The sequence below is a fragment of the Pezoporus wallicus genome, unplaced genomic scaffold, assembly GCF_028554395.1.
Source record: "Pezoporus wallicus isolate ANWC-B61680 ecotype Strahan unplaced genomic scaffold, APGP_CSIRO_Pwel_v1 scaffold_7383, whole genome shotgun sequence".
In the NCBI taxonomy this organism is placed as follows: domain Eukaryota; kingdom Metazoa; phylum Chordata; class Aves; order Psittaciformes; family Psittacidae; genus Pezoporus; species Pezoporus wallicus.
The window spans coordinates 2,085,987-2,110,711 of record NW_026636323.1 but is presented as its reverse complement, the minus strand read 5'-3'; the positions used below and the strand labels follow the sequence as shown (position 1 = coordinate 2,110,711).

General features: G+C 40.7%; 1 protein-coding gene across 1 annotated transcript; it reads left to right on the top strand.

Annotated features, from left to right (window-relative positions):
* The first annotated feature begins 1,112 nt into the window (after positions 1–1,112).
* MRPS31 (mitochondrial ribosomal protein S31) lies at positions 1,113–21,099 on the top strand. Its single transcript, XM_057400001.1, has 7 exons — positions 1,113–1,282; positions 3,590–3,880; positions 4,416–4,574; positions 9,434–9,580; positions 12,003–12,076; positions 15,722–15,865; positions 20,820–21,099. The coding sequence occupies exons 1-7, from the start codon at positions 1,164–1,166 to the stop codon at positions 21,029–21,031; spliced, it is 1,146 nt and encodes a 381-aa protein (XP_057255984.1). The 5' UTR covers positions 1,113–1,163; the 3' UTR covers positions 21,032–21,099.
* Positions 21,100–24,725: the final 3,626 nt, after the last annotated feature.

Here is a 24,725-nt window from a genome sequence, read left to right as displayed (position 1 = left end):
CTGTCCCTGGGCTGGACACCCCACAACCATCATGGGCATATCCTGGAGCGGAGGCTGGAAAACCACCAGATTTCATCTCTTTGGTATTTATAAGCCCAGTTATTCTTTAGATGTGGACAGATTTTGTTCAGAACAAAAGAAGGTTGTCTTCTTTTCCCTTTCCCTTGCTGGCTTGTGCTTCCTACACATACCTCTGAGCTACGGGTTGACATCTGCCACACAGCTGGAAAGAAAGCACAAGGGGAAAAGCATGGCAGCTGTGCTGGATGCAGAGAAGGTCTTCTGACCTTCAGAGCCAGAAGGAGGTCAGGTCCCTTGGGCACCCGACCTCCTTCTGAAAATGGCAAGAAGTGAGGCAGTGAACAGGAGCTGGGTGCCAAAACATCACTATGGAACCAGCCATGCATCAAAAGCACTGTACAGGCTGAAACCTGGTGTTTTACATTTAATGTTTTCAGTACCACAAGCTATAGAGATAGGTGAGAGACACTTGAGTTAGCTGGCTGTAAAGGAATCAACTTTTGAATTTCTCAAAGCAGTTTATGCTCTAACATAAAAAATCAACTGTCCTTTGGAGAGGTAAGTTTGGTCTTGAGATACGATGGCAGCACAGTTCTGGATGCTGCTGTTTCATTTGTCCTCATCTGTACTGCTGACAAATCTAAAAACTCTTTTGTGAACTTAAATCTACATACTTAAGTCTTACAAAACTGGCATGTGTGGGCCACTCCCCCGCTGGGGCAGGACTGGTGTCCCTAATGTGGATCCAATTTAATGGGTATTCAATGATGGAAATAACAGGAACCATCCGATGAGACACCTGAACTTAATAGACACGAATCTTTCTCTTTTTGTTTCCTCAAAATAATCATTAAAGGTAGGTGCTTTGTAGCCCCAAAAGAAACCCTTGCATGTATCTGCTCTTGCAGCTTCCCCGAAGCTCTTGGGTGCCTCCATTACATGCTTCCCAACGGAGACTTGCCCTACGCGACTGCTGCTCGTGGCGCCGAGCGACCGGGATGGTTTTGGCAGAGGACCGGCAGCGCCGAGCCGGGCGGAACGCTGGTGCGCGGAACGCTCAGCTCAGCTCCCTTTCCCAGCCGGCGGCGCCGGGAGGACCACGAGTGGGGGCGGACCGCCGCGGTGGCCGCGCTGCGGGCGCGATGTGGAGCCGTGTCCGTGGCTGGGGCGGTGCGGCCAGGGGCTCCTGCGGGCTCGCGGTGCGGCTCCTGGCCGGCCGGGAGGTGGTGGGGGTAGCGCGGCAGCAACGGAGCTCTTGCAGGTACCGTCGCCTCCCCACAACCCTTCCTCGGCGGCGTGGGGGTTTTTGCCGGGCCGGGGCCATGTCCATGTCCGCGGCAGGGCCGCGCTCCGCCCCTTGCCGCTGCCTCTGGAGGGATGGATGTGCTCGGCTCCCCGGGGAAAGCCGGTCCGGTTCGCCGCAGCTGGGGCCGGGGCCGCCGCGGCCTATGCCCCGAGGGCAGGTTGTCTCCGTTGGCCTCCGCGTTGAAGGCAGGCCTCGTGTTTTAGCGGCTTAGTGCCGTGACTCTCTGCCTGGACCGGGCGGGTGAGGTAAGGGGGGCCCGCACAGTGTTCTCGGCGCCGCCTTCAGCTGCGCTGTTCCCGGGTGCCGCCGGGGTTAAACCCGCTCGGGCAGGAAGCAGGGCAGGCCCAAGTACGGGTGTCCTGCTGGGGCAGTGCGCTACCGACATCGGTGGGCAGAAGTCATGGGAAGAAGGGAGTAGTTTGGATTGAGTTTCTACCCTGAAAGAAAGTAGCTTAGATGTTAGGAAACTCTTTACTGTTACGGTGGTTGGCAGAAGTTGTGGCTACCCCATCCCTGAAAGTGTTCAAGGGTGGGTTGGATGGAGCTTTGAGCAACCTGGTCTAGTGGAAGGTGTTCTTGCCCATGGCAGGGGGTTTGGAACTAAGTGATCTTTAAGGTCCCTTCCAACCCAAACCAGTCTGTGATTATTTGTGACCTGAGCATAATTTTACACAGTGTGTATCAGCAGAGCGGTACTACCAGTTGGCAGAGGTACATCCCCAAAGCACTGGCTAAAAGTAGTATTTGGAAGTTTGATTTTATTTTTTAAAAAGATTTAAACTGCTTTTGTTATACTTTTTTTTAATTTCAAAGCTCCTCGATATTTTTGAACAAGCTGTGAATACTGTGATAACCTCATGTATGAAAAAGCTTGGTTTCTTTTGTAGTTGTGTTTGCTTTCTTAAGTGAGGCTTCTGAGCATAAGACACAGCCAATGGTAGGTGGAATATAGTAATAGAAGCTGCAGTGTACTACTGGCTTTAAATGTTTAAGGCTTACAGTCTTGCTATAACAAAGATCTCTGAATGTATAATTAGCTTTAAGGAGGATGAAGCCTGAGTTAATAAAAACCATGTGTTTGAAAAAGATCTGTGGAGGGTAGCTCACTGCGAAACAGCAGGACTCCTACCAACAGTAATGTGGTTCTGAAGCTGTTGGTTCTCAACATCAAAATTTAGGATTTAATGCTGACAATTTATGAAGTGCAGAGCGACTGAAGTAATAACATGGTGCCTGCTGAGAACAGCAGATTATTATTTTTAACAGATTATAAGCATTTCTATTTTAGAATAAAATAATAATTATTATTTATTGTGTGAGGGGGAGAGGTATGTAAAAACTCCTTCAGATCTATTGAAGTGCTTTATTTTGAATCAAATAATTGTATTTTTTTTTAAATTTAGTAACTTGATAGTGATTTTTAAACAACAAATGAAGTCGTTGCAAATTTAAAAAATTAAACATTTAATTTTAGAATGTTAAAGAAAACAGTTATTTGAATATTATGGTAGTTTTTTCCAGGGAATGCAGTTGTGTCTGTGTTGCAGCAGCATCCCAAGCAGCTCCCTGCTGTCCCTGGCTTCACATCCTCACTTGCACCATGTCAGTTTTAGCTTCTTTACAGTGATTTGGTAAACCAGGTAAAATAGCTGTTCCAGAGGGAAAAATAACTGAAACTGCTTTTTTGTTAGTTACTGGGTTATCTTGCAGCAGGATCGATTTCCCCATATGTCTGCACAAATGCCTGGCTGTTATATTGCAGAGCATAGGGTAGAGGGATATGATCCATACTAATACCACAAGTATGAAATGATGTGAAGCTAAATCTGTGTACAGTCTTTTTCCAGGTGACTGATAGTGATCTCTTTGTTGTCTCATTTTAAGAGTTTCAGTCAGTGTTCTGTAGTGCTCATGAATCTAAATATCAGGTACCAGTAGATTCAAACTCTTAGACTGCTACCTGATGCAGAAATACTTAAAAAGTTATAAGTTCATAGATTAAACACAGTTTATTTGTGGAGGAAATAAAGTTTACTTGATTTTTTTGTGATGAAGAAACCATAAATGGTAAGAATTTTAAATAGTGCTCTAGCCCTTCTCAGAAGTTAAAAGATACATGTTTGACATGTACTTAACATACTCAGTTTGCACTCAGGCCTAAGCAGTTGTAACTGATGGGGGTTTTGTAGACTTAAAAAATTCAGCCTCAGGCCTTATTTGTAACCTCTGACTTTAATTTATTAAATTTTGTGTATCATCTAGCAAAATACAGAAATTCTTCAGCACAAGCAGTGTGTTTTCTACTGAGAAAGATAAATCTACCCCTTCCAAAGACAGCACTACTGAAGAGGAATCAAAGAGCAAGGAGGATGCAGCAGAAACACCAAAGAAGAAACTGTTAGACATTATTGGTAACATGAAGGTAGAAGTGAGCTACAGGAGAAAACTCCAACAGTTAAAAGCACAAGAGATGAAAAAGCAAGCCATAAATAAGCTGGAAAGCCCAGACACCGAAGGTGCTGTGCTTCAGAGAACTAGAGAAGGGATCCAGCGGTAAAGTATAACAGACTTCTCTCAGCCTGTTTTATCTTCTTCTTTTATTTTTTTCCCCATTTTTTTTTTTTCATTGCTAAACCAAAATAAAGCATCAAATGCCATTTCCAGGCATGGCCAATAATCTTGTAAGGGAGCGTGATATACAGATGTAGATTGCATTAAATCATGGGAGAATCTGGACAAAAGATGATGTGTACTTTCTACCAAAAGCAACCTTTTGCTTGTGTGAGGCTCTTGAAAGGTAGCAATAGCATCTGTGGTCTCCAGGCTTCACATCCAAGGAGCTATGCAGTGGTGTAGGGCTGCTGTTTTCCCAGCTGTGAGCATAAGAGTTTGTTGGTGTCCTTTGGCAGTTGATGATTAGGACAATATAGGGCAAACCTGGATGACCCCCTGGCCACTCCCATTTGGGATAATGTGCAAGTGTAACTTCTGAGTTTTTAAGACATGAAAGTACAGAAATGTCAATTTAAATATATTAAGGCTTTCAGATTTTTTTTTTGTCTTTCCTTATCTGTTGTGTCTCTTACAGAGGCAGGCCTTTAAATCCAGAACTGGTCGAGGCCGCTTCTGCAGTTGCATCTTCCCTACCACTCGATAAGAAGCAGACAGAATCAGAACTACTTGCACAACTAAAACGACATGAAGAAACCACAGATAAACAGAAAAAGGGGGGAATTGTTAACTTACGGTCTGTATATTGAATTTTATTCTTAATAATGTTTGACATTCTGATTTTGCACTATCATCTTGAAGGTGACTGGGTTCTGTCTTGGAAAGATGGTGCTAAAAGGTACATTTGCAGAGGCTATCCTTGGAATTAATGGTCATTGGTCTGGTTATACCAGACTCCCTAAATTTTGTCATCATTATTCTAAAATGGTTTTGCAGAAATGGAATTGTTTTCCTGCCCAGAATTATCCTTTCTTGGACAGGCTAGCAAAATAACATTATTTTTTTTTTTTATTCCAAGCTTCTGAAATTCTCATACAATGGATGGATTTGTAGATGTTTCAGACATTCTGTCTGGACTAGTGAATTTTCATGACAGCTCTGCAGAACAGAACTAGAGCAGCTCTGTTTATAGCCCCACCCTTCCTTTCAAAACTTTCCAGTCAACCCAAGAAACTCATCTCTTGGCTTAACTCATTTCCAGTGTGGCTTTCAAACAAATTAGACGCATTTGTTTAGAAACAGAAACAGTTGGGCATACTGCTCTTCTGGATGATGGCTAAAGAGAGGATTTTCGTTTTATCTCTTTTTTTCCCAGCTGGGATTCAGATAACCACACAGAAAATAAATCATTAAATCCAGGTGAAATGCTGAACTAAGGAGAATACTGGATCTTTAGCAACATAGGAATGTGAAACCTTTATGGTGATTTGCAGTCTGAACTGCAAGCTGCTTATCTAGTTTTAATTTATTCTGTGAATTTGTCCAAAAGCAGGAGTTAAGTTTGACCATGTATTATTATTATTATTATTTATAGGTTGCTCTAGGGATGAGTAAAAGATCTTTCTATATTTATCAAGGTACTGCACACGGAACAGCTAACAGGCTATTGATTGTGGCTGATGTTTGCCTTTTAAGTGAGTGAAAACAGAGTGTGACAGATGATTGCAGACAGCTTGTGTTAGACGATTGCAAAGAGACTGGAATATATGGTGCTCAGTGAATAACTTTGTTGAACAAAATGCATGTTCTTCAGAGTCTGTGAATGGAAGAGGAAGAAACTGCGCTTTTACCTTTTAGCCTGTGTTCATGATTCCCTAGTAAGTGCTAATGGTGATAGTGGAGAGCAGAATGAAAGTGTCTCCAAACTTAGGAACTCTCTGCTATATGAGGAGGAAGTATGGGTTTAGGTAGTACATGCGAGCATTTCTAAAGGATGCATGCTGTGTGTGCACTGTTTTCATAATGCCGTTTAAGCCTGAATATAGAAGATCTCCTTGACAGAACCTTCTCTCTCCATCTGTTTTTGGAGCTAGAATTAGTAGTTTAAGAGTTAAGAGATCTGGCTGCTCTATGTAAAATTTACATGTTTGTACTTTTTTTGTTTGTGTGTGCAACATTACAGAAAACTTAAGAGACCCTTCCTAATGTAGAAAGTATAAATAAGGGACTATTTTATACAAAGCATATGTTCGTTAAGTGTTAGTTACTAGTGAGGTTGTACTATCTCTGTCACTGAGGTTTTCAGAAGAGCAGAGTACAAAAATGTCTTAATAGCTGCGCTGGCTGTTGGTGGCCAACTTAAACATTATTAGAACCTACTTCATTACCTGATAAGTCGTTGGGAGACTGTACTGATACTGACTGAGCTGCTGTGTGCAGTGGCTAACCTCATATGCATCTGCATCTGTTTGTTGAAGTATATTCTTCTCTAAAAGTGGTTCATCTGCCTACTGGCATCAAGGACTCACTGTCCTTGCCACCCTGAAGCATTTACCCAGCCGTTGTTGCTGTGAAAGAAGGAAGGTCCCTAAGGAAGTTATAATCTAAGCAAAAAGACTTTTTTCTCTTGAAAGAGTGTTTAAATTCTACAGAAATTTAAAAACTGAAGTCCCTGCAGCTGTATAGTGTCTCTATATAGTTGATTGGTGGTTTAAGATGTGCTGTTACAACATTTTATAACATGCTTGTGGATGAGTCACTATGGTTAGAAAAATGGTTAGAAAAATGCATTTTACTCAACCAAAACCAGCCTTTTTGTTTTGCTAGGAATGCCATGGGTGACTTGCTGTGCTTTTAGTTGGCAAGTTCTACTCCGCGAGACAGCTTTGTGCATGAGCTTTTTTACCCCTGGGAACGTAGATTCTTTTTTCTTTTCTCTCTTCTCTCTGTTTTTCCCCCACTGTATGGTCAGAAGTTTCATTTTCTTCCTTAATAATTAGGTAACAGTTTGAAATTCTTACCAGTAAATGAGTTTTCAAGAAACACCAGTGACTCCTGGTGACTGTCATGATTGAAAACTTGGTTAATAGTAACCTTTCTGAGATAAATGTGGTACTTTCAGCTTCCTGCTTAGCGTTTAAAAATGTTGGTTTTAAAAAGCACAGCAGCTCTCAGACTTTATGGGCATGACTTTATGCTCCAGAATACCTGTCTCACAAGGCACTAAAATGCTTTTAATGCGTTAGAAAGCAATTTTATTCATATACGATTGTTTTGTGTTGTATTTTATTTGACAAGAGAACACGGGTAATTTAACTTAATTTTTTTCCAGTAAAAGTTTTGCATTCAATATACTGACACACTTCAAAACCCAGTATGTATTCCTCCATTACTTAAAACTATTTATAAGTGAGACACCTTCGCAAGCAGTAGAGCTGTATAATGCTTAGCTGTGAAAGATTGTGATACTGCTATTTTGATTTATGATTCATGATAAATCATATATTGTTCAGATCTTTTAGTTTGTACTATTTTTTTCTTCACGGGATTGTGGCATGACCTCCAGAGGTCACTGTTGTATGCAGTTGTCTCATGCTTTGTTTTGAAGACAGCATGAGGACAGCGTGTTCGCTAGGAGGGGAAAATATTAACAATACAGGAATTTATTTTCCTGAGTGTGGGATGAAGTTTCACTCAGTGGAAATTACAACACCACTATACCAAAATAAAATCTGCAGCACTACAAGTTGAAATTTCAGCTCCTGTTTTGGGTGAAGAAAAAAAGTAATTCAGAGCTTAGGCTAAAGTATGTCCAAAGCTTATTGCGTCTCCATTTTTAGTATTGTAATTATTGGTTGGTAATCAGGAAGGAGAGAGAATGTGTGGTTGTTACAAAAGCTCTACCCCTTTGCATGTGTGGAGGGCAGAAGTATCTATGAACTTAGAATTTTAATGTTACGGTGGAACATGAGGTAATATCATGTAATATCTAACAACTGAAGGTACACTGGGGTTGGAGTATGACTTTGTAATCTGATGTTTTCATTACAAAAGGCATTAAAAACGCTTTCGTAGTTTTAGTTAATACAGGGGCAGTTGAAATGATGGAGTAATGATTGTTGCTGCCAGACATGTTCATATACTCATAATGGGGTGACATTAGAGCTTTCCAGGGAGAAATATGATACCATTGACTGCATGTTCTGATAGCTTGGTAGCATAGCCTGACCAGAGCTACTCTGCAAAACCACAAATAAATCAAGATCAGCTGTGAGGAGAGCTATGAGCAAGCCTGATCCCCCTGAAGCATGGGAACGCTCCAGCCTTTCAAGTCACAGCTGAGTCAAGCAGTTGGGCTGGGCTGCATGTGGCTGACCTTAGTAATTATCTCCCCTTGACCCTCAGAAGTGTGTCAAGCCTCTGGCCTGACACCAGCTCACTAATGCCAGTAGGCACTTAATAGAGTAATTTCTAGTGTGAGGTACTCAACAGATCTGTAATTGTTTTGTCTTCAAGATTAAAATGAAAATATTTTAAACTTGTTTTCAGATGCCTTTCTTTCAGAGTAGGTGCTTGAAGAGCTATGCTGTTCTTGTTCTGCCATTGGAAACCACATCTAAGAGCAAGGAGAAATCCTACTGTGTTGCTGTGGCAATTAACTTTTACAGTTTTCCAGAAGTATTTCTTGTCAGTGAAATCTCTTTTGACTTAAACTGCCAAAACATAGTTTGGATTTCATTCAGATTTTCATAAAATGGATATTCAGTATTTTTGATTTGGCTTGTTTTTCCTTTTTTTGAGACCATATTTCTGTCCTCTATCTTGAGCACTGCAATTTTGCATGACCGCATGTTTCTGGAAGCAGTTGGCAGAGAGGGTAAGCTGTGAGGAAGAATTACCAGCTTGGTCTTTACTAACCAACAGACGTACCAGTTAAGGTGATTAGGTGGTGGAGGCAGAAAGGTGGTGTGTTTTGCCCTTTGTTTTCAGCATGAGCTGCATAGAACGCTGGCTGAGATCAGAGCATTTGCTCTTCATGTATGATTTTGAGTACAGAATTACAAAGGAAGATGTGGTCTGTTAATGCTGTAATATGATTACGCAATGCAACAGATTGCAGTGGATCAGGAAAGGTGACCTACTAAGTAGAGTGGCATGATTGACCCATGTCAGCTGATGTGTGAAGGCAAGCTTCCTTTTGGTCTGCAGCAGCACAGCTCTGTCCCTGGGCAGTGTTGGTTTGTGTAAAAAAAAAAACAAACTGGTGGATTTTTACCTCCCTATTTCAGCATATTCCTTGTATCCTCAATTACTTAAGCAACACATGTATCGTACACTCTGGAAATACTGGCATATATGAATTTTTTCTGTTAGTTGGAAACAAAATGATTTCAAAGAAAGCTTTCACTGTAGATCTAGTAGGCTAAAATAGTACTTTTCATTAAATGTGTATAGAATGTAACAACTGAGGTTGTTTAAAAAGTAAGACTTGAATGTTTAGTGACTTAAAAATGGGCGTATTTTGTGAGGAATGTAAAATTCTGTCTTATAGAGGCTTATGAAGCCAATTGAGAATAGAGTTTCTGATAATACATGTGACAAACTTCCTTGCTTTGTTGATATGTTGAGTTTTTACATTCATGTTTTTAATTTCAGTGACGTTATTTCAGGAATGGCAGTTAAAAGGCAGTCCCCAGCTCAGAGAGGTGTGAGGATATCTAGTCGCATTTCCTTAGACTTTGATGAGGATGGTCAAAGAATGAAGCCGGGAAGATTTTCACCTCAGTCTTCTGACTCTGGAAGGTATTTTTGTGAGACATCTATTTCAGTGTATAATGGATAGTGAATTGTGACTTCCTGTAAAGAACAAATTGGAATGTATGCATTGAGCCATGTAGATCATGCAAAAACCTCGAAGAAATGTCTTACAGCCACTCATTAGAAGAATTTAACCTGCTTGCTGAAATGTGTCTGGGTAACTTCCATGTTCTGGAACTACCAAACTGATAAGGTCTGTTAGGGAAGCATCCCTTGGGCCTCTTCAGTGCTATAAGGCCAGCAAGCAGTGTTTTCTTTTCTGATGCAAAGCTTGTAGAAAGTGCAAGAGGGGCTTCTTGTAATGGAAGTTGAAGGGAAGAAGTGGAACAAGATTCTTGTCCAAGCCCTCTTTTAGATACTTTGGTCCTGAAGTTTTCGTTCAGTTATAAGCTATTGATTTCAGGAGCAAGGGAACTGATTTCATTATCAGCTGCTGAATATCTCTATAGATGTTTTTAATCTGGGATAATAATCAGACAGAGCTGATAAGTCACATGACAGTAATTTTGTTACTACATTATGATTCTTGACTGATTATGAGAAATACATTGAAGTTGTTGGATTGAATGTTTTTGAAAGTTTGAAAAGATAGAAATAAAATGGTCTAAAAGTATAAACATGAAAACCTGAGCTGTTAAATGCTTGTACAGTGTGTATTATTTTATATCTTTGCCACACTTTTTGACATACTGCAAAGTAAAGTCAATTTCGCTTATGTTTGAGAACATTTATTAAATTTATGATATCTGAGAAGCTGTCTTGTTCTCTTTGTGTGATGAAACTGTACTGGGTATGTAACTTCAAGAACAGTACCTTAAAATAGTTTTATAATGAGCAAATTGTTTCCAGTCATGAGTTTCCTCCTGCATCCCTGAAAATCTAGTGGGCATACTTACCTGTTGATAATACGAAAAGAATGGGTTAGGAAGAATATCTAAGTTTAAATGGAGTCAGTAGATTTCAATGAAATGAGTGATGTTGCTTTATAATCATGGAATCATAGAATAGTTAGGGTTGGAAAGGACCTTAAGATCCTCTAGTTCCAACCCCCCTGCCATGGGCAGGAACACCTCACACTAAACCATGTCACCCAGGGCTCTGTCCAGCCTGGCCTTGAGCACCGCCAGGGGTGGAGCATTCACAACTTCCTTGGGCAGCCCATTCCAGTGCCTCACCACCCTTACAGTAAAAAACTTCTTCCTTATATCCAATCTGAACTTCCCCTGTTACCCCTTGTCCTGTCACTACAGTCCCTAATGAAGAGTCCCTCGCCATCATCCTTGTAGCCCCCCTTCAGATACTGGATAATACATAATAATTTGAATTAGTCACTTTTAAATAAATATTCTTCCAAGTCCTGCTTGTATCTTTGGCCAGTGATTTTGGGAGTTACACACAGATAGGAAAATATAATCCTAAATCAGCATTCTTTTATGTCCCTGTAATTAGATTGTTCTGTGCTGAAGTAGATGTGGGGTAGTTACATCAGGATATAACAAACACAGGTTTGCAGGAATCTACGGTAAATCCAGAGATGTGAAATTTTAAGGTCAGGAAGGGCAAGTATTGCCAGAGTAACTGTGAATATGTAATAGGGTGAAGTAGGAACTATTCAGTAGAAACCTGGAAGATCCTGTGATTAGAAGAATCATTTGTTCTAAAGTTCGGAGTGTTCTACAGTAAAGGCATTGGTTTTTCTTTGTTACTATGTATATTAAAAAAAAACCCTGATTACTTGTTGAACTCTTGGGTTTGTAAAAACATTTCTAGCATAGGCTTATGCTAAAAATAAATTTGATTAAAAATAGGTCGTCAGAGTTTAGTATTTTTATATTCAGAAGAGAGAGCATCAGTGTGATGCTATTTAAAGTGTACCATACAGATATACTTTGAGAGTTTGCCGTGTGGCAGAGAAGGTGGCTGTGTAATCTTCCAAAAAGGCTATTTATGCCATAATGTGGGAACTGTTTGATTTAGCTGTTGCCTGTTCTCTTCCTGAATTGTGCAATATTTTTTACAGGGGAAAAAACCCAAATCACCAGATTCACTTTTTAGTTGCAACTTTGTAAAATTGCTTGAATTCTGTGTTTGATACTGTTTAGATTTGTTCAGATTCCTCAATACTTCAGTAAAAAAATGACTGCAGATACAGTGTTTTGATTTCTGCTCATTCTTTTACATAGAAATGTTTTGGGAAGCTCTGTTACAGATGAATAACAAAGTCATAAACACTTTCTCTGGTTAAAAGCCTGAGGATTTAGTGAAAGTCACTATCTCTTTTTTTTTTTTTAATTCTCTCCAGAGATCTGCTAGTTCATGAGAATATTTTGTGCTTTTGAATTTGTTATCTGGCAGTGTTGTGAAGTGTTGTGAAATACTAAATATTATTTTTCTTTTTTGTTTATAGAAGTCTCAAAGTAGGAAAGAGGCTTAATATATTCACGAAGGCTTCTACAGAAACACAAAGCACACTGAAAACAGGTTAGTGGAAATTCAGTAATGAAAAACCCAGTGAAGCCAAGTTCTGAATTTTTAAAATACCAAGAGATTCACTGTTACAAAAAAGACTTACGACCTGTGAACTTCCTGCTTTCAGACTATAAATAAAATGAATAATGTAACACTGAGTTTTGCTAAACAAAACTTCCATGCAGTGTAATAGATAAATGTTTTCTGTACTAATCAGGATATTCTGTTACTGAATCTTCAACTAGATCAGGTTGTTCAGAGCCCCATCCAACCTTAAATATTTCCAGGGATCTGCCACCTCTCTGGGCAACACGTTCTGGTGTTTTGCCACCCTCATTGTAAAAAAAATACATCCTTATATCTAGTCTCAATAAACCCTCCTTTAGTTTAAAACCATTACCCCTTGACCTGTCAAAACAGGCCCTACTAAGAAATTTGTCCTCATCTATCTTACAGATCCTTTTTAAGTATTGAAAGGCCTTAATGTCTCTCTAGAGCCCTTTTTTCTCCAGGCTGAACAACCCCAGCTGTCAGTCTTTTCCTTGTAGGACAGGTCCTCCAGCCCTATGGCCATTTCTGTGGCCCTCGTCTGGGTCTGCTTCAACAGGTCCATGTCTTTCATGTGCTGAGGACTACAGAGTTAAATGCAGCACTCCAGGTGGGGTCTCACCAGAGCAGAGGGGCAAAATCACCTCCCTCAACCTGCTGGCCACACTTCTTTTTGCTGAGCCAGTTGGCTTTCTGGGCTGTGAATGCATATTGCCAGTTCACGTCCAGTTTTTCATCACCAGCACCCCCAGGTCCTTCTCTGCAGGGCTGCTAGCAATCCCTTTATCCTCCAGTCTGTATTGATACCAGGGGTTGCCCTGACCCAGGTGTGAGGGACCTTTCACTTGGCCTTGTTGAACCTCATGAGGTTCACATGGGCCCACTTCTTGAGCTTGTCCAGGTCCCTCTGGATGGCATCCCTTCCCTCAGCCATGTCAAATGCACCACTCAACTTGGTGTCATCTGCAAATTTACTGATGATGCACTGAATCCCACTGTCTGTGTCATTGGTGAAGATATTAAACAGTACTGGTTCCAGTACAGGCCCCCAAGGGACACCATTTGTTGCTGATCTCCATCCAGACAATATGCCATGGACCACTACTACTAATTCCTTGTGCACCAAATACACATGCGGAAACTCATGTAAGATTAAAAAACTAACAGCAAAACAGGTATGCCCCACCTTCATCTTCACTGAATGCCGCAGCTCTGAAGGAGCATCCATAATGAGGGGGATAGCTTTCACACACGTAGATTTAGCTTTACTATAGTTGGGGTTTTGGCTAAGAGGGTGTGGATATATCAAGTCATCTAAAGAATTCCTGCTCTCACTTTTCTTTCTGAACAATGAAAATGTGCATTATTAGCACTCGTCAATACACTTGTTTCCCTAAGCTATTCCAAGGCCATTTAGGGGAAAAAAACCTCCACCCAAACCTGTATTCCAGTCTAGTGACTTAGAACTATATATAAAGCCGGCAGCTGCAGAAGAAGTAGTACTCCTCTCTGATATCTTAGAAAATGATACATATTTATTTCCGTTTCAAGAGTAGGACTGTTGGCTTTTGCCAGATTCTAGCTGAGTAGTTTCCTCCTTTTTTCACACTTGAAACTGCAGGGAGAAGTTAATTTGGTTTCTTAATTTCTTTACTAAAATGTCACATAGTGCTATTTGCATATTTTCAGGCAGCTGTGAGCTTTCTGAATGCAGCCACTTCTGTGGTGGACTATGAAAGCTGCATATTAGAATGGAATTCAGTTTGCTGTTTTTTAAGACTGTCCATTTCCTTAAAATTGTTTCATTTTACATAATAAGTGATGCAGTGTTTGTTTTTACCTATCTTGATAAATATGTTGTTCAAGTAATTGGCATTTTAATTGAATCAAATCTGCTTGGAGAATTGAACCTTTTTTGCATAGCACAATGCAGACTCACTGGCACATGGTAGTCACCCTAGATAAAAAGTTGAGATACGCTTTTTTTTTAACACAAAACTGGAATGTGCACACATTGTGTAAGAGAGCCTAATGACAACATTTTTTTTTGGCATTAATCTCAAGAAATACCAGTGTGATACTTGATACCTTTATACATTTGATTCTGTTTAGACTCATAGTAGTGGGAATAATGAGTTAAGGTATTGTTTATACATAACAGAAAAGCAAGTTCTGTGTTACATGTTGAATATTTATTTTGAAAACCTGAATGTTCACTGGAAAGTCAGTTGTCATCCTGACAAAAAATGATAACTGTTAACATATCAGTAACTGTTAACGTAAAATGTCAGTATTTTTGGTTTCACAGAGGTGAAAATACAGTGTTTATCACCTTTACTGCAAGCTTGAAAAAATGTTTTCTGCTTTCTTCTAATAAAAGATTTATTAGAAGGTATTCTTTTAAGATGTGGACAATAATTTCATTCTGATATGGTTTCTCATGTTGTCTCTTATCTGTATTTTATTGTTGCCTCCAGCCCTCAAATCAAAGTAGGCAGCTAGGGAATATATGTCTGGCAATTTCCCTGCTAAGAAAGAAATAATTTGCAGAAGTATCTTCTGATTTAAAAATGAGACCACTTTTCAATATGTAAAAATATTGTTTGCCCTTTCATTTTGTTTTTTTTTCATAAAGGGGGGGGGGGTGGGGTGTTAACTCATTTGAGTTGTAAGCCACTAAGCCAAAGATGAAATTGTATCTTAGTTTCAAATACTTGCACTTACGAGTAGTAAAATAATAGCTCATTGGCATTGATCCACGTCAAATGGACTGTAATATTTGAATTCACATCAAGAACTCTGTTCTAAGGAGCTTAGTGTGAATTGATAACAGGGGGAGACAAGAAAACAAAGGGGAGCACGACTTAGGCCAGCTGATGAGACAGCAGCCCAAGGCACTGCCAGTGGTTCCTCCCTGTCCTCTGGTGACAGCTTGTTCCCTTTGCTTCAGTGATGCGGTTCAGTCTGGGCTCATGACCAGTTCTCCTGGGCGGAGGGACAGGAACTCCTGAAGAGTAACTCTGCTGCCATATGACTATACTTTGATTAAAAAAAAAATTATCAGGAGAGATGTATCCCTAAAGGGATTGTCTGACTCTGGGAGAAGAGGATAGGAATTCAGGATTTCTCAAGCCCAAGAGACAAAAACTGGGACACTCACAAGTGTTGGGGAAAGAATTGTCATCAGTAGATTGAGTTGTCTCCCTGAAGGAGAGTATAGTAATGAAATACCTGAAAACTCCTGTAGTAAGCAAGATTCCTTTAGCAGAGTGCAGCAGTCAAGTTCAGAGTTTGTCATATATAGAAGCTGTGAAACACAAAAAGGAAAAAAGATTATGGAAAACCTAAATTCCTGTTCTGTGTGAAAGGTCTAAAAAGAAGTTGTCACCTAGGAGTTCAGAGTACATTTTCATCAGGTAACTGAGACTTTAATGTACTTTCATATCAACAGAGAATTCTTATTTGAAAAAGGTGATTCTGGCATCTAAGGTAGAAAAATGTTCACAGCCGAAAGAACTAATCTCTGTGAAGGTTAATGTTAAAGGACTTAGTTTTAGCTAGTGAGAAGTCTTTAGCTTGTTGACAGATCTTTATAAATTTCTTTTTTAGTATCTTCACCAACTATCTGGGATCTGGAGTTTGCGAAGGAGGTTGCAGCAGTAACTGCACAGCCTCCCCGGAACGGTTTTGAGGAGATGATTGAGTGGACGAAAGATGGACTACTGTGGGAGTACCCAGTTGACAATGAAGCTGGTATGTACACTGTTAACTTCTATTGTCCGTCTATAGTTATCTTTTTTTTTTTTGAAGAATTAGAGCATGTTATGACCTCTGACTGTTTAAACATAGCGTTTCAGCTATGAGTCATGCATTTGAGAGTAAACAAATACAACTTTCCAACTGTCCTAAATCAGAGCTGCTTCAGATGAACTCATTCTGGTGCTCTGCAGGTGATGCCCTCCAGGTGGTTTGGCTGATCTGTGCACTGGCTGCTGCCAAAAAGGGGAGAAGTTCCCTCCCTCCATCAGTCCTGGTGCTTTCAACACCAAAAGGCCATTCAAGTCTATTACATAATACCTTTTACTATGCAACTTCTTTGAAAAACCTGAATGGAGAATCTTAAAACTGCTGTCTGTATTTTATAATGCTGATTCTGTTCTTTGGTGTGGCTCTCAGACCAAGTGGCTAGCCGGATCCTAATCAGCTATCTGCCAGTTCCATGTCTGCGTTGGCTGAGTGTTAAACAGTTGCTTGCTCCCTTTGTTCTGTCTGTTTCATAAGTAGCCACAATATTAATTCACTCTGGGCATCTATCTTAACCAGACATCTTTGTGCACAGTATTTATTTTTAGTACCAGTAAAAAAAAAAAAAAAAAAGCTCTGTGTGAAGTTAAGCCAGCAGAGAGAGAATGAATGCTAAGGGAGGGAAGAACAACTACACAGAGCAAGTGCACACTTAGGAAAAGGGTCTTCATAACTTCAGGGAGGGCTTGGCTGTGTTGTGTTTTTGGCATTTTTTTAAAGACTTTAAAGACGTCACACAGAACTACTTTAGAATGATTCAGTCACTGAAAGCAAAACAGGTTAGTATCTGAAGCTGCGAGTCTTTGAAAATCTGTCCTGTACTGAGTTGCAAATTGCATAATGTGGTGCATTGTTTCTTAATGTTTCTTCTCATCCTATTTTGGCAGTTTCTTCATAGAATTTAATCACTGCTCCCAGAATTGATCAGTTCCATCATGTGGCAATCTGAGTATACTCTAGTCATGTTTTTGCAAGCTGAAAACCATTGTGGCTAATGGTTTTTCTGTTGTTGTAATGTGGCTGGAACCCTGCTGTCTGGGGCCGTAAGTTGACAAAGTATCTTTGGCGGCCAGTGGTTTTTCTCTTGCAGCAATGCGGCCGGAACCGTGCTGTCTGGGATGGGGTGCCGAATGGACAAAGAGTCTTTACATATATTTAAACAAGAGTCTTTATTGATCTGTCTACAAAGACTGGTCATGTGGAAAATTCCAGTGGAATGTTCTAAAATCTATCACCTCTCAGGCTGAAATACCAGGACAGTAAATTACAGCTTATCAGAATGCCAGCCATAGGCTGTTAATCAGATCAGGTATGTCAAAAGCTTGAGAACCTCACTCCAATTATATCAATGTACTATAATTTTAGTGGCTCTGCAAAAGAAAGATGTCCCTTCCTGCTGTTAATTTTGCAGTTTGTACCAGTCATCTCCCTCAATAGGAAGACATGATCTCAGCTTGTTCTCTATCAACAAATGTGTGGATTTTCTTTTATGCCACAAACATATATAAGTCTTCTGTTGAAGAAGCATGTTGTCATGGTTTAAAACCAGTCAGGCAGCTCATTCACTCACTCCCCCCCTTCTTGCCCTCCCCCTGCTCCCATGGGTTGAGGTAAGAACAGTTTAGTACCTAAGGTATAACACAAATCACTACTGCTACCACCAGTAATAACAATGATAAAGGAAATAACAAAGGAAGAGAATACAACACCTCAGCACCAGCCGACCAATAACTCGCCCCACCCCACCCGACCAAGCACCCACCAATACCTCATCCAACCCCGCAGCCAACTAGCCCTTCCGGGTAACTCTCAGTTACATCCTGGGCATGACGTGCTGTGGTATGGAATACCTCTTTGGTTAGTTTGGGTCAGGTGTCCTGTCTCTGCTTCCTCCCAGCTTCCCTCCTCCCTAGCAGAGCATGAGGCTCAGAAAGTCCTTGGCCAGACCAAACATTTGAGCAGTAACTAAAACCATCGGTGCTATCAGCACCATTCCCAGGCCTAAAGTCAAAAACACAGCACTGCACCAGCTACTAAGAAGGAGAAAAAATGACTGCTGCTGCTGAACCCAGGACACATGTATACTCAACTTCTAGCATTATGAAAGCCTTTAAAGTTCTAAATGAAAGAAGACTGCTTATAACTGTTTTACTTGGCTTCAGAGCATCTCTGGTGTTCTTGTTGGAATGCTTTACTGAGGTACTGTGCTGTGCTTTGAGATATCAGGGCAAGGTCAAGATTTTTAGAACCTCTCTGGCCTTGGTGTGAGCATCTGAAGATGTGGCTAGACATACTGGCTTGCTGTAGTGGCCAGTAGCAGTCTTCCCCCACCACCCCACTGCCCTGTTGTTTGTTCCTGCCTGCATGACCTTTTCCTTACCTGATGCAGTTAAATGCAGAAAACTGCCTTTTTTCGCTCCATCTCCCTGATCAATCTTTACCAAATCAGCAAACCATTGGTATAGCTTGCATAAAATTGTTCTCACTCCTCCTCCATTCTGCTTGCCTCTTCTGCTTCTAGTAGCTTTAGTTCTGCTCCATGACTTGCCATAGAATCGTAGAATGAATCATAGAATGATTAGGGCTAGCAAGTACTTTAAGATCATCTAGTTCCAGCTCCCCTGCCATGGGCAGGGACAACTCACACTAGACCGTGTTGCCCAAGACTCTGACCAACTTGGTCAGGGATGGAGCTTTTATCCTTATAGCATGTCAGCGACACTCCCTACAAGGATGGACACATGAATTTGAGATTCCGTCTTTAAGGCAAGATTGATCATGTCTTGGAAGTGTTAGTGTTTTAGCTAGAGAAATTCCCCAGACTTTCTGCGTCATAGTATGTGGGGGATTGGAAACAGGATATTGAGAATGGGTGACTTCTTGCTTTGAGGTTGATGAAGAAAACCTTTTACTTTAGACTCCTGCCATGCATGTTCTTTCAAATTAGGTTTCTGAGGACAGTGCAAGAGAAGTTGAGGAACAGATGGTTCTTCCCATGCAGTGGAAGTTATGGCTTGCTGGGGGTGGGGGGAATCGTGTGAGCATATCTCATCAGTTCCCACCAGAGGCTTCGGCCTCTGATGTTTTGAGCAGTTGTATATTTTTTTGTGATGCACACTTTACTTCTTTTTGTGGACTGAAATACGTGAAATATGTGGTCTAACTGAAATGTTTGGACTTAGCCCTTCATCCCCAAACCATATACCGTGTGTTTGAATATATCGTGTGTTTGACAGATGGGAGATGAAAATATATGATGTAGTATTTCCTTCTGACCTACATATAAATGGTTTAATTTCTTTTGGGTTTGAGATAAAAATTGGTGAAATTATTTACGAGACATAATCTCTCCTGATACTCTGTATCCCGAAAAGAAGACTTTCTAGATGGCCAAATTTTACTGTCAGCATTATGTAGGTTGTTGCAGTAGTGAGTTCATTGGTTTACTTCTCTTGGATTTTTGTGACCAGCAAAAGTATGGAAATCTGGAAAATATGTTAGCTTGTGAAAGCAACCAGCAGCATCCAGGTATGGTGAGATTCCAGTGGGGAAAGTCAGTGTGGGTGGCATTATGAAAGGATCATTCCCCCATGTGCTCAGCACTGGTGAGGCTGCACCGTGAGTGCTGTCAAGATTCTGGACAAGTTCTGGACCCGTCATTACAAGACAGATGTTGAGTTGCTGGAGGTCCAGAGGAGGGCAACAAAGCTGGTGAAAAAATGCAGACTTAATGAAGACAAGCTGAGAGACTTCTCCATCCCAGAGATGTGCATCATTTCTTCTGAAACTGTCGAAACCTAGGACCTGCGTGGCTTAATTACCTCAGTTTTAGTAGTCCTTATGTAATGTCATCAAATAATATATCCTAGCTAGTTATAAAAAACATATACACGTATGTCTGCGGTGTAAATTTGCCAGTCTTGTAATCTGAAAATTGTATGTCTAATAACATACTTTTACTTTAAGCTGCAAATGTGATTTACAAATTTAGGGTCAAATAAAAATTTTCGCATACCTCTAACTGAAGAAAAATCAATTGCAAATCCCAGTTTTCTTTGTTTTTTTTTTTTTTTTTGTCTCAGAATTGGGAACTGTGAAAGCAGCCAATTTACATAGGAATTTGTAGAACACAAATTGTGTCTTTGTCATGTCTTTGGCATCATAGTGTGAACAAGAGCAAGGGAAATCCACAGGACAGAGAACAAAAATTTACAATAGTATCTGAGCTGTGTTTGTTTAGAGATCTACAATCATCTCTTGTTCCTGTGGATGCTTTTGAATGCATCATCCTTTGCTCTGGTTGCAACTTAAAAGTAGCAGCTGGTGAGCTACATGACATTTTTACATCAGTGTACACTCACAGGTTCAGAAAGTGTTAGGAAAACAACTTTCTGAGCCCCTTTTGATAACAATAGGATGTTAAAACCATGACTTGGAATGAATATGGTAGTGTGTTTGCTGTTCTGTATTAGATACTTCATGAGGTTGCCTCATTTGTTCAAGACTAGCTTGTATTCTTTAACCTTCTGCAGAATTTAGGCAATCAGTATTTCCATAAAGCACTTACGAAGAAGATGTCGCTGGTGTAAAAGGTGGTACCCATGATGACTCAGACTCTTCCCATATTGAACAAACTGGGTTTTAGCAAGAAGATTGATTTATTTTGTTAATTATTCCCCCTGCTTCTGCCCTGGCATCAGCTTTCAGCAAGGCTACTAGCCAGAGAGTTGAGGTAGATACTGTTATAAATGAGAGCACAAAATGGCAGTAATATGCTAGACAGGACTGTGATAATGCTGGTATGTTTTATGTGATTTCAGATTATTTGCTAACTGTAATTCTTTTTAACTTTGTTAAATTTGCTGTTGTGATAACTTTGTCATTTTTTTGTCTCTTCTCTTAGGGATGGAAGATGATGCTGAATTTCATGAACATATCTTTCTGGAGAAACACCTCAAAGACTTTCCCAGGCAAGGACCTATTCGCCACTTCATGGAACTAGTCATCTGTGGGCTTTCAAAAAACCCACACCTCAGTGTTAAACAGAAGATTGAACATATTGAGTGGTTTCACAAGTATTTTGAAGAAAAGAAGGAATATCTTAAAGACATTTGAGACTTGGGAAAGTGTTTAACCTTGAACTAAAGAATCGTTACATCAAAATTGACAATTTCTTATAATGGAAATACAGAGTAATCATGTGACCTGGAAACTGTATTTTTAAAGAATAAACTGAAAGGTCGTACTTTCATGTGTGCATGCCCACATATGTGTCAATATTTTTTGACTACAAATGAAGGAACTGGAAAGTATGGCTTTTGTAGAATGTGCATTTAAAGTTTAGTTTACCAAAATTGCTGTAATTTAAACACAAAACTCATCTTCTGACTGTACAAAATACTGGGTCTGACTCCACTTCCTACACCCTTCACACTTGGTGCGTATCTTAACAGGTTTGATCACTTTTCCCATTCTGGAAAACTTGCAATGCTTTCCTTTTTAACTCCTGATGTGGCTCTAATTTTGAAAAGCTGTTACTGAGATCATAACAGTTTGTTTTGCTCATTCATGAAATACACTTATTTGGATGGCATTAATCCTTTCTATCCTCCTTTCACTAATTGTCTTTATTGGTTCATTTAAAAATTTTTGGTAATGAGTAAGTCATTTGAATTGAATGTTTGTTAGGTTGTCTGCTTAATGAAAAGGCTATTACATCCAAAAGATGTGTACACAGCATAATACTGCTGAATTACATAAAACAGTATGGGAAGTCTCTCCTACCATCCATACATCCATGACGAGCTTCCCATCAGTATTTGTTTAAAAATGGGTCTGGTTGTCAAATAATCCATAAAGTTCTGTTTCATTAGAACAAGCAGTTTCATGATTACTACAGTGTTTGGAGCTGAGGCTTTATCTCCTTCCTCTGCAGGGCTAGAAAGAGGACTTGATGTTGCTGGCAAGGAGAGTTGTCGCCTTCTGATTGGTGTCACATGATACCACTGCTGTTTTCTGTCTAATTCTCTGATGCTGGTGAAGTAACTTCATATTTTCTAGCTGATCCTTTATTCTAATTAAATGTGTGGCCCTTTGTGTCTATTAAGCAATTGCAGTATATTTTATCTTGGTCTGTAGCTAAATTTTCATCCAGAATTGCTCACTCAGTCATTGAGAATCCTGGATTACTTTCTTGCTTCTTACCTTTCCAGAGCATTTCCAGACTTGCATATTGTGTTCTTGTTCTCTTGCATTCACTCCAAACACTTTAGCAGTTCTTGGCCCTATAAATAAGCTCCTGTCTTTTTCTCACATTTCCTTGCAACTCAAGCAGGAAGGAGGAAGTTATGGAATGAAGGTAAAACACTGGCTTCATAGGCAAACTGATTTTAAAAGCAGAATTGCAAGAAAGCAGATGAAAACCAAAGAGTTGGCCTCTTTTTGTGAGTTGAAATATTACTGCTGCGTTCTGCTCATCTGCAGGACGTGAGTTTGCTTGTCTGGCAAAGGGCAAGACTTGGGCAGTGAGAAGGAAAAGCAGCTTCTTGACTTCCTAGCTGCAAGAACGGCAAGGTTCAAGTCCTGTAGAAATTCTCAGAGACTTACTGGCTTTGGAAAGGAGAGTGAGAGTTATATCAAAATATCCCCATTTATTAATAGGATAATTTTTAATTTTTGGTTCAAGGCTCAGATATGTCTGATTTCAAAAATACTGTGCTTCCCAGATTGCTACCAAACTGTGCTGCACAGCTGGTGTTCTGTATTTCAAGACTTTTCTAAAACAAGGTACAGTGACTTTTCACCACAGGCTTTTAGAAATGGCTTCTCTGTGTGTTTGCATTTAACATGTTCTCATATGAAAGATGGGATGCTCAGAAGCTCAGCCCTTAATGGAAGAGTTTCAGAAGTGTTAGCTGTGTATGGAAGTGCTGAATTTCACAGCACTGGGAGTGAAGTCAATGTTATTGTTTAAACAGATTCATTAGGAGGTCAGTACTTCGACAAGCTCTTAACAAGAGCTCTTAGTACTTAGGGTCTTTGAAAAGCTGTAGTAATTCCTACTTAGATGCTTAAATATAGATTTGAGAGTTAATACTTGGCAACAGGATTTGAATAATCAAACCTAGCTGCACATATGTATGGGTGCTTACTGGGACTGCTCAAGGCACATTAAGAGAGCTCAAGTGGCAGGGCTTTTATGTGTGTCGTTTTTTTGTGGTATATGCTTCTTGGTAGCAGGCTTGCAGGCATTTAAGGTGTTGCTTACAGATGAGTCACTTAGAAGCATAAAAAATCACCCCTTTCCTGTTGCAGCCTAGAGGATAAAAGCTGTCTGCCACTGCTCAGAGTGCAGCCAGTGCTGCAACTAGTGATTCCCACACTGGAGTCATTCAGGCTTTTCTTATGATGGTTGGTTTTCCCTCTTATAACTGGTTAGGTGGTATTACACATAACTTAACAGACTCAGCATTAGGATCTGTTCAAGGCAAAATAGCATTTGTTGTGTTCTGTGGTCTTACATTTTCTTCTCTGTGCATGAAGCTGAGGTCTTGTTAATGTGCTGCTAATGCTATACCTCTGTGACACCCACATTGGAAAGTTGTCTGGCTTGAGGGGGAGGAGCTGAATCAGTTGACACTGCCCTGAGAAGATCAAGAAGATGGAGCAAACTGACCTGGAGCCCTAATTGCAGTGAACCCTGTCTATGTGCAACTTTTAGGTGACATTTTTTTATCTGGGGTGACTACAATGGATACATAGCAGAACATCTTACTGATCAGAGATGGCTGACCTACTACTGCAGTTGCATGCAAAGGCACAGAGACACACTGTTGGCTATGGTGGTAGCTGCCGGTAGCAATGTGAATGATGGGCGTGGCTTCCCCAGCTGAACTGCTACCCTGTGAATAAGTCCAAGCTCCTTTTCCTCACTTTTTCACCCATCTGGTGCTACAGCAGTGGTTCTTCGGCCATCTCAGAGGAGATGGAGGCACTAGTGCAGGTGGAAGGCCTGGCAGAGGGCAGTAACTCTGTTGGCAGAGCGAGGGAATAAAGGGAGGACTGAAAGGGGCCCATATAATTTGTAAAGGTGTAATGGAGGTGCTAGTTGATGAGAAGCTCAGCATGACCCAGCAGTGTGCGCTTGCAACCCAGAAAACCAGCTGTATCCTGGACTGCATCAAAAGGAGCGTGACCGGCAGGTCAAGTGAGGTGATTTTGCCCCTCTACTCCTACAGAGGCTACACCTGCAGTACTGTGTCCAGCTCTGGGGCCCCCAACACAAGAGGGACATGGACCTACCTGAGTGAGTCCAGAGGAGGGTCATGAAGATGATGAGACGGCTGGAGCACCCTTCCTATGGACACAGGTGGGGAGAGTTGGGCTTGTTCAGCCTGGAGGAGAGAAGGCTCCAGGGAGACCTTAGAGCAGCTTCCAGTACCTAAAAGGGCCTACAAGAAAGCTGGAGAGGGACTTTTGCAAGGGCATGTAGTGACAGGACAAGGGGGAATGGCTTTAAGCTGACAGAGGGGAGATTTAGATTAGATATTAGGAAGAAACTTTGAGAGTGGTGAGGCCCTGGCACAGGTTCCCCAGAGAAGCTGTGGCTGCCCCATCCCTGGCAGTGTTCAAGCTCAGGTTGGATGGGCCTATGAGCAGCCTGGTCTAGTGGAAGATGTCCCTACTTGTGGCAGGGGTGTTAGAACTGTACGATCTTTAAGGTCCTTTCCAACTCAAACCAATCTATGACTCTATGAAGCAAGTGTGAATGGTGTAAGGAAGAGCTGGAGGAATGATTGTATGGATTGGT

Bases quoted from the DNA above. Each gene is read 5' to 3' on its own strand.
- MRPS31 (XM_057400001.1), top strand. From the start codon at position 1,164: ATGTGGAGCCGTGTCCGTGGCTGGGGCGGTGCGGCCAGGGGCTCCTGC. The intron at 4,575-9,433 runs GTCTGTATATTG...TTTTAATTTCAG, and splicing joins GGGGGAATTGTTAACTTACG to TGACGTTATTTCAGGAATGG. The intron at 9,581-12,002 runs GTATTTTTGTGA...TTTTGTTTATAG, and splicing joins CAGTCTTCTGACTCTGGAAG to AAGTCTCAAAGTAGGAAAGA.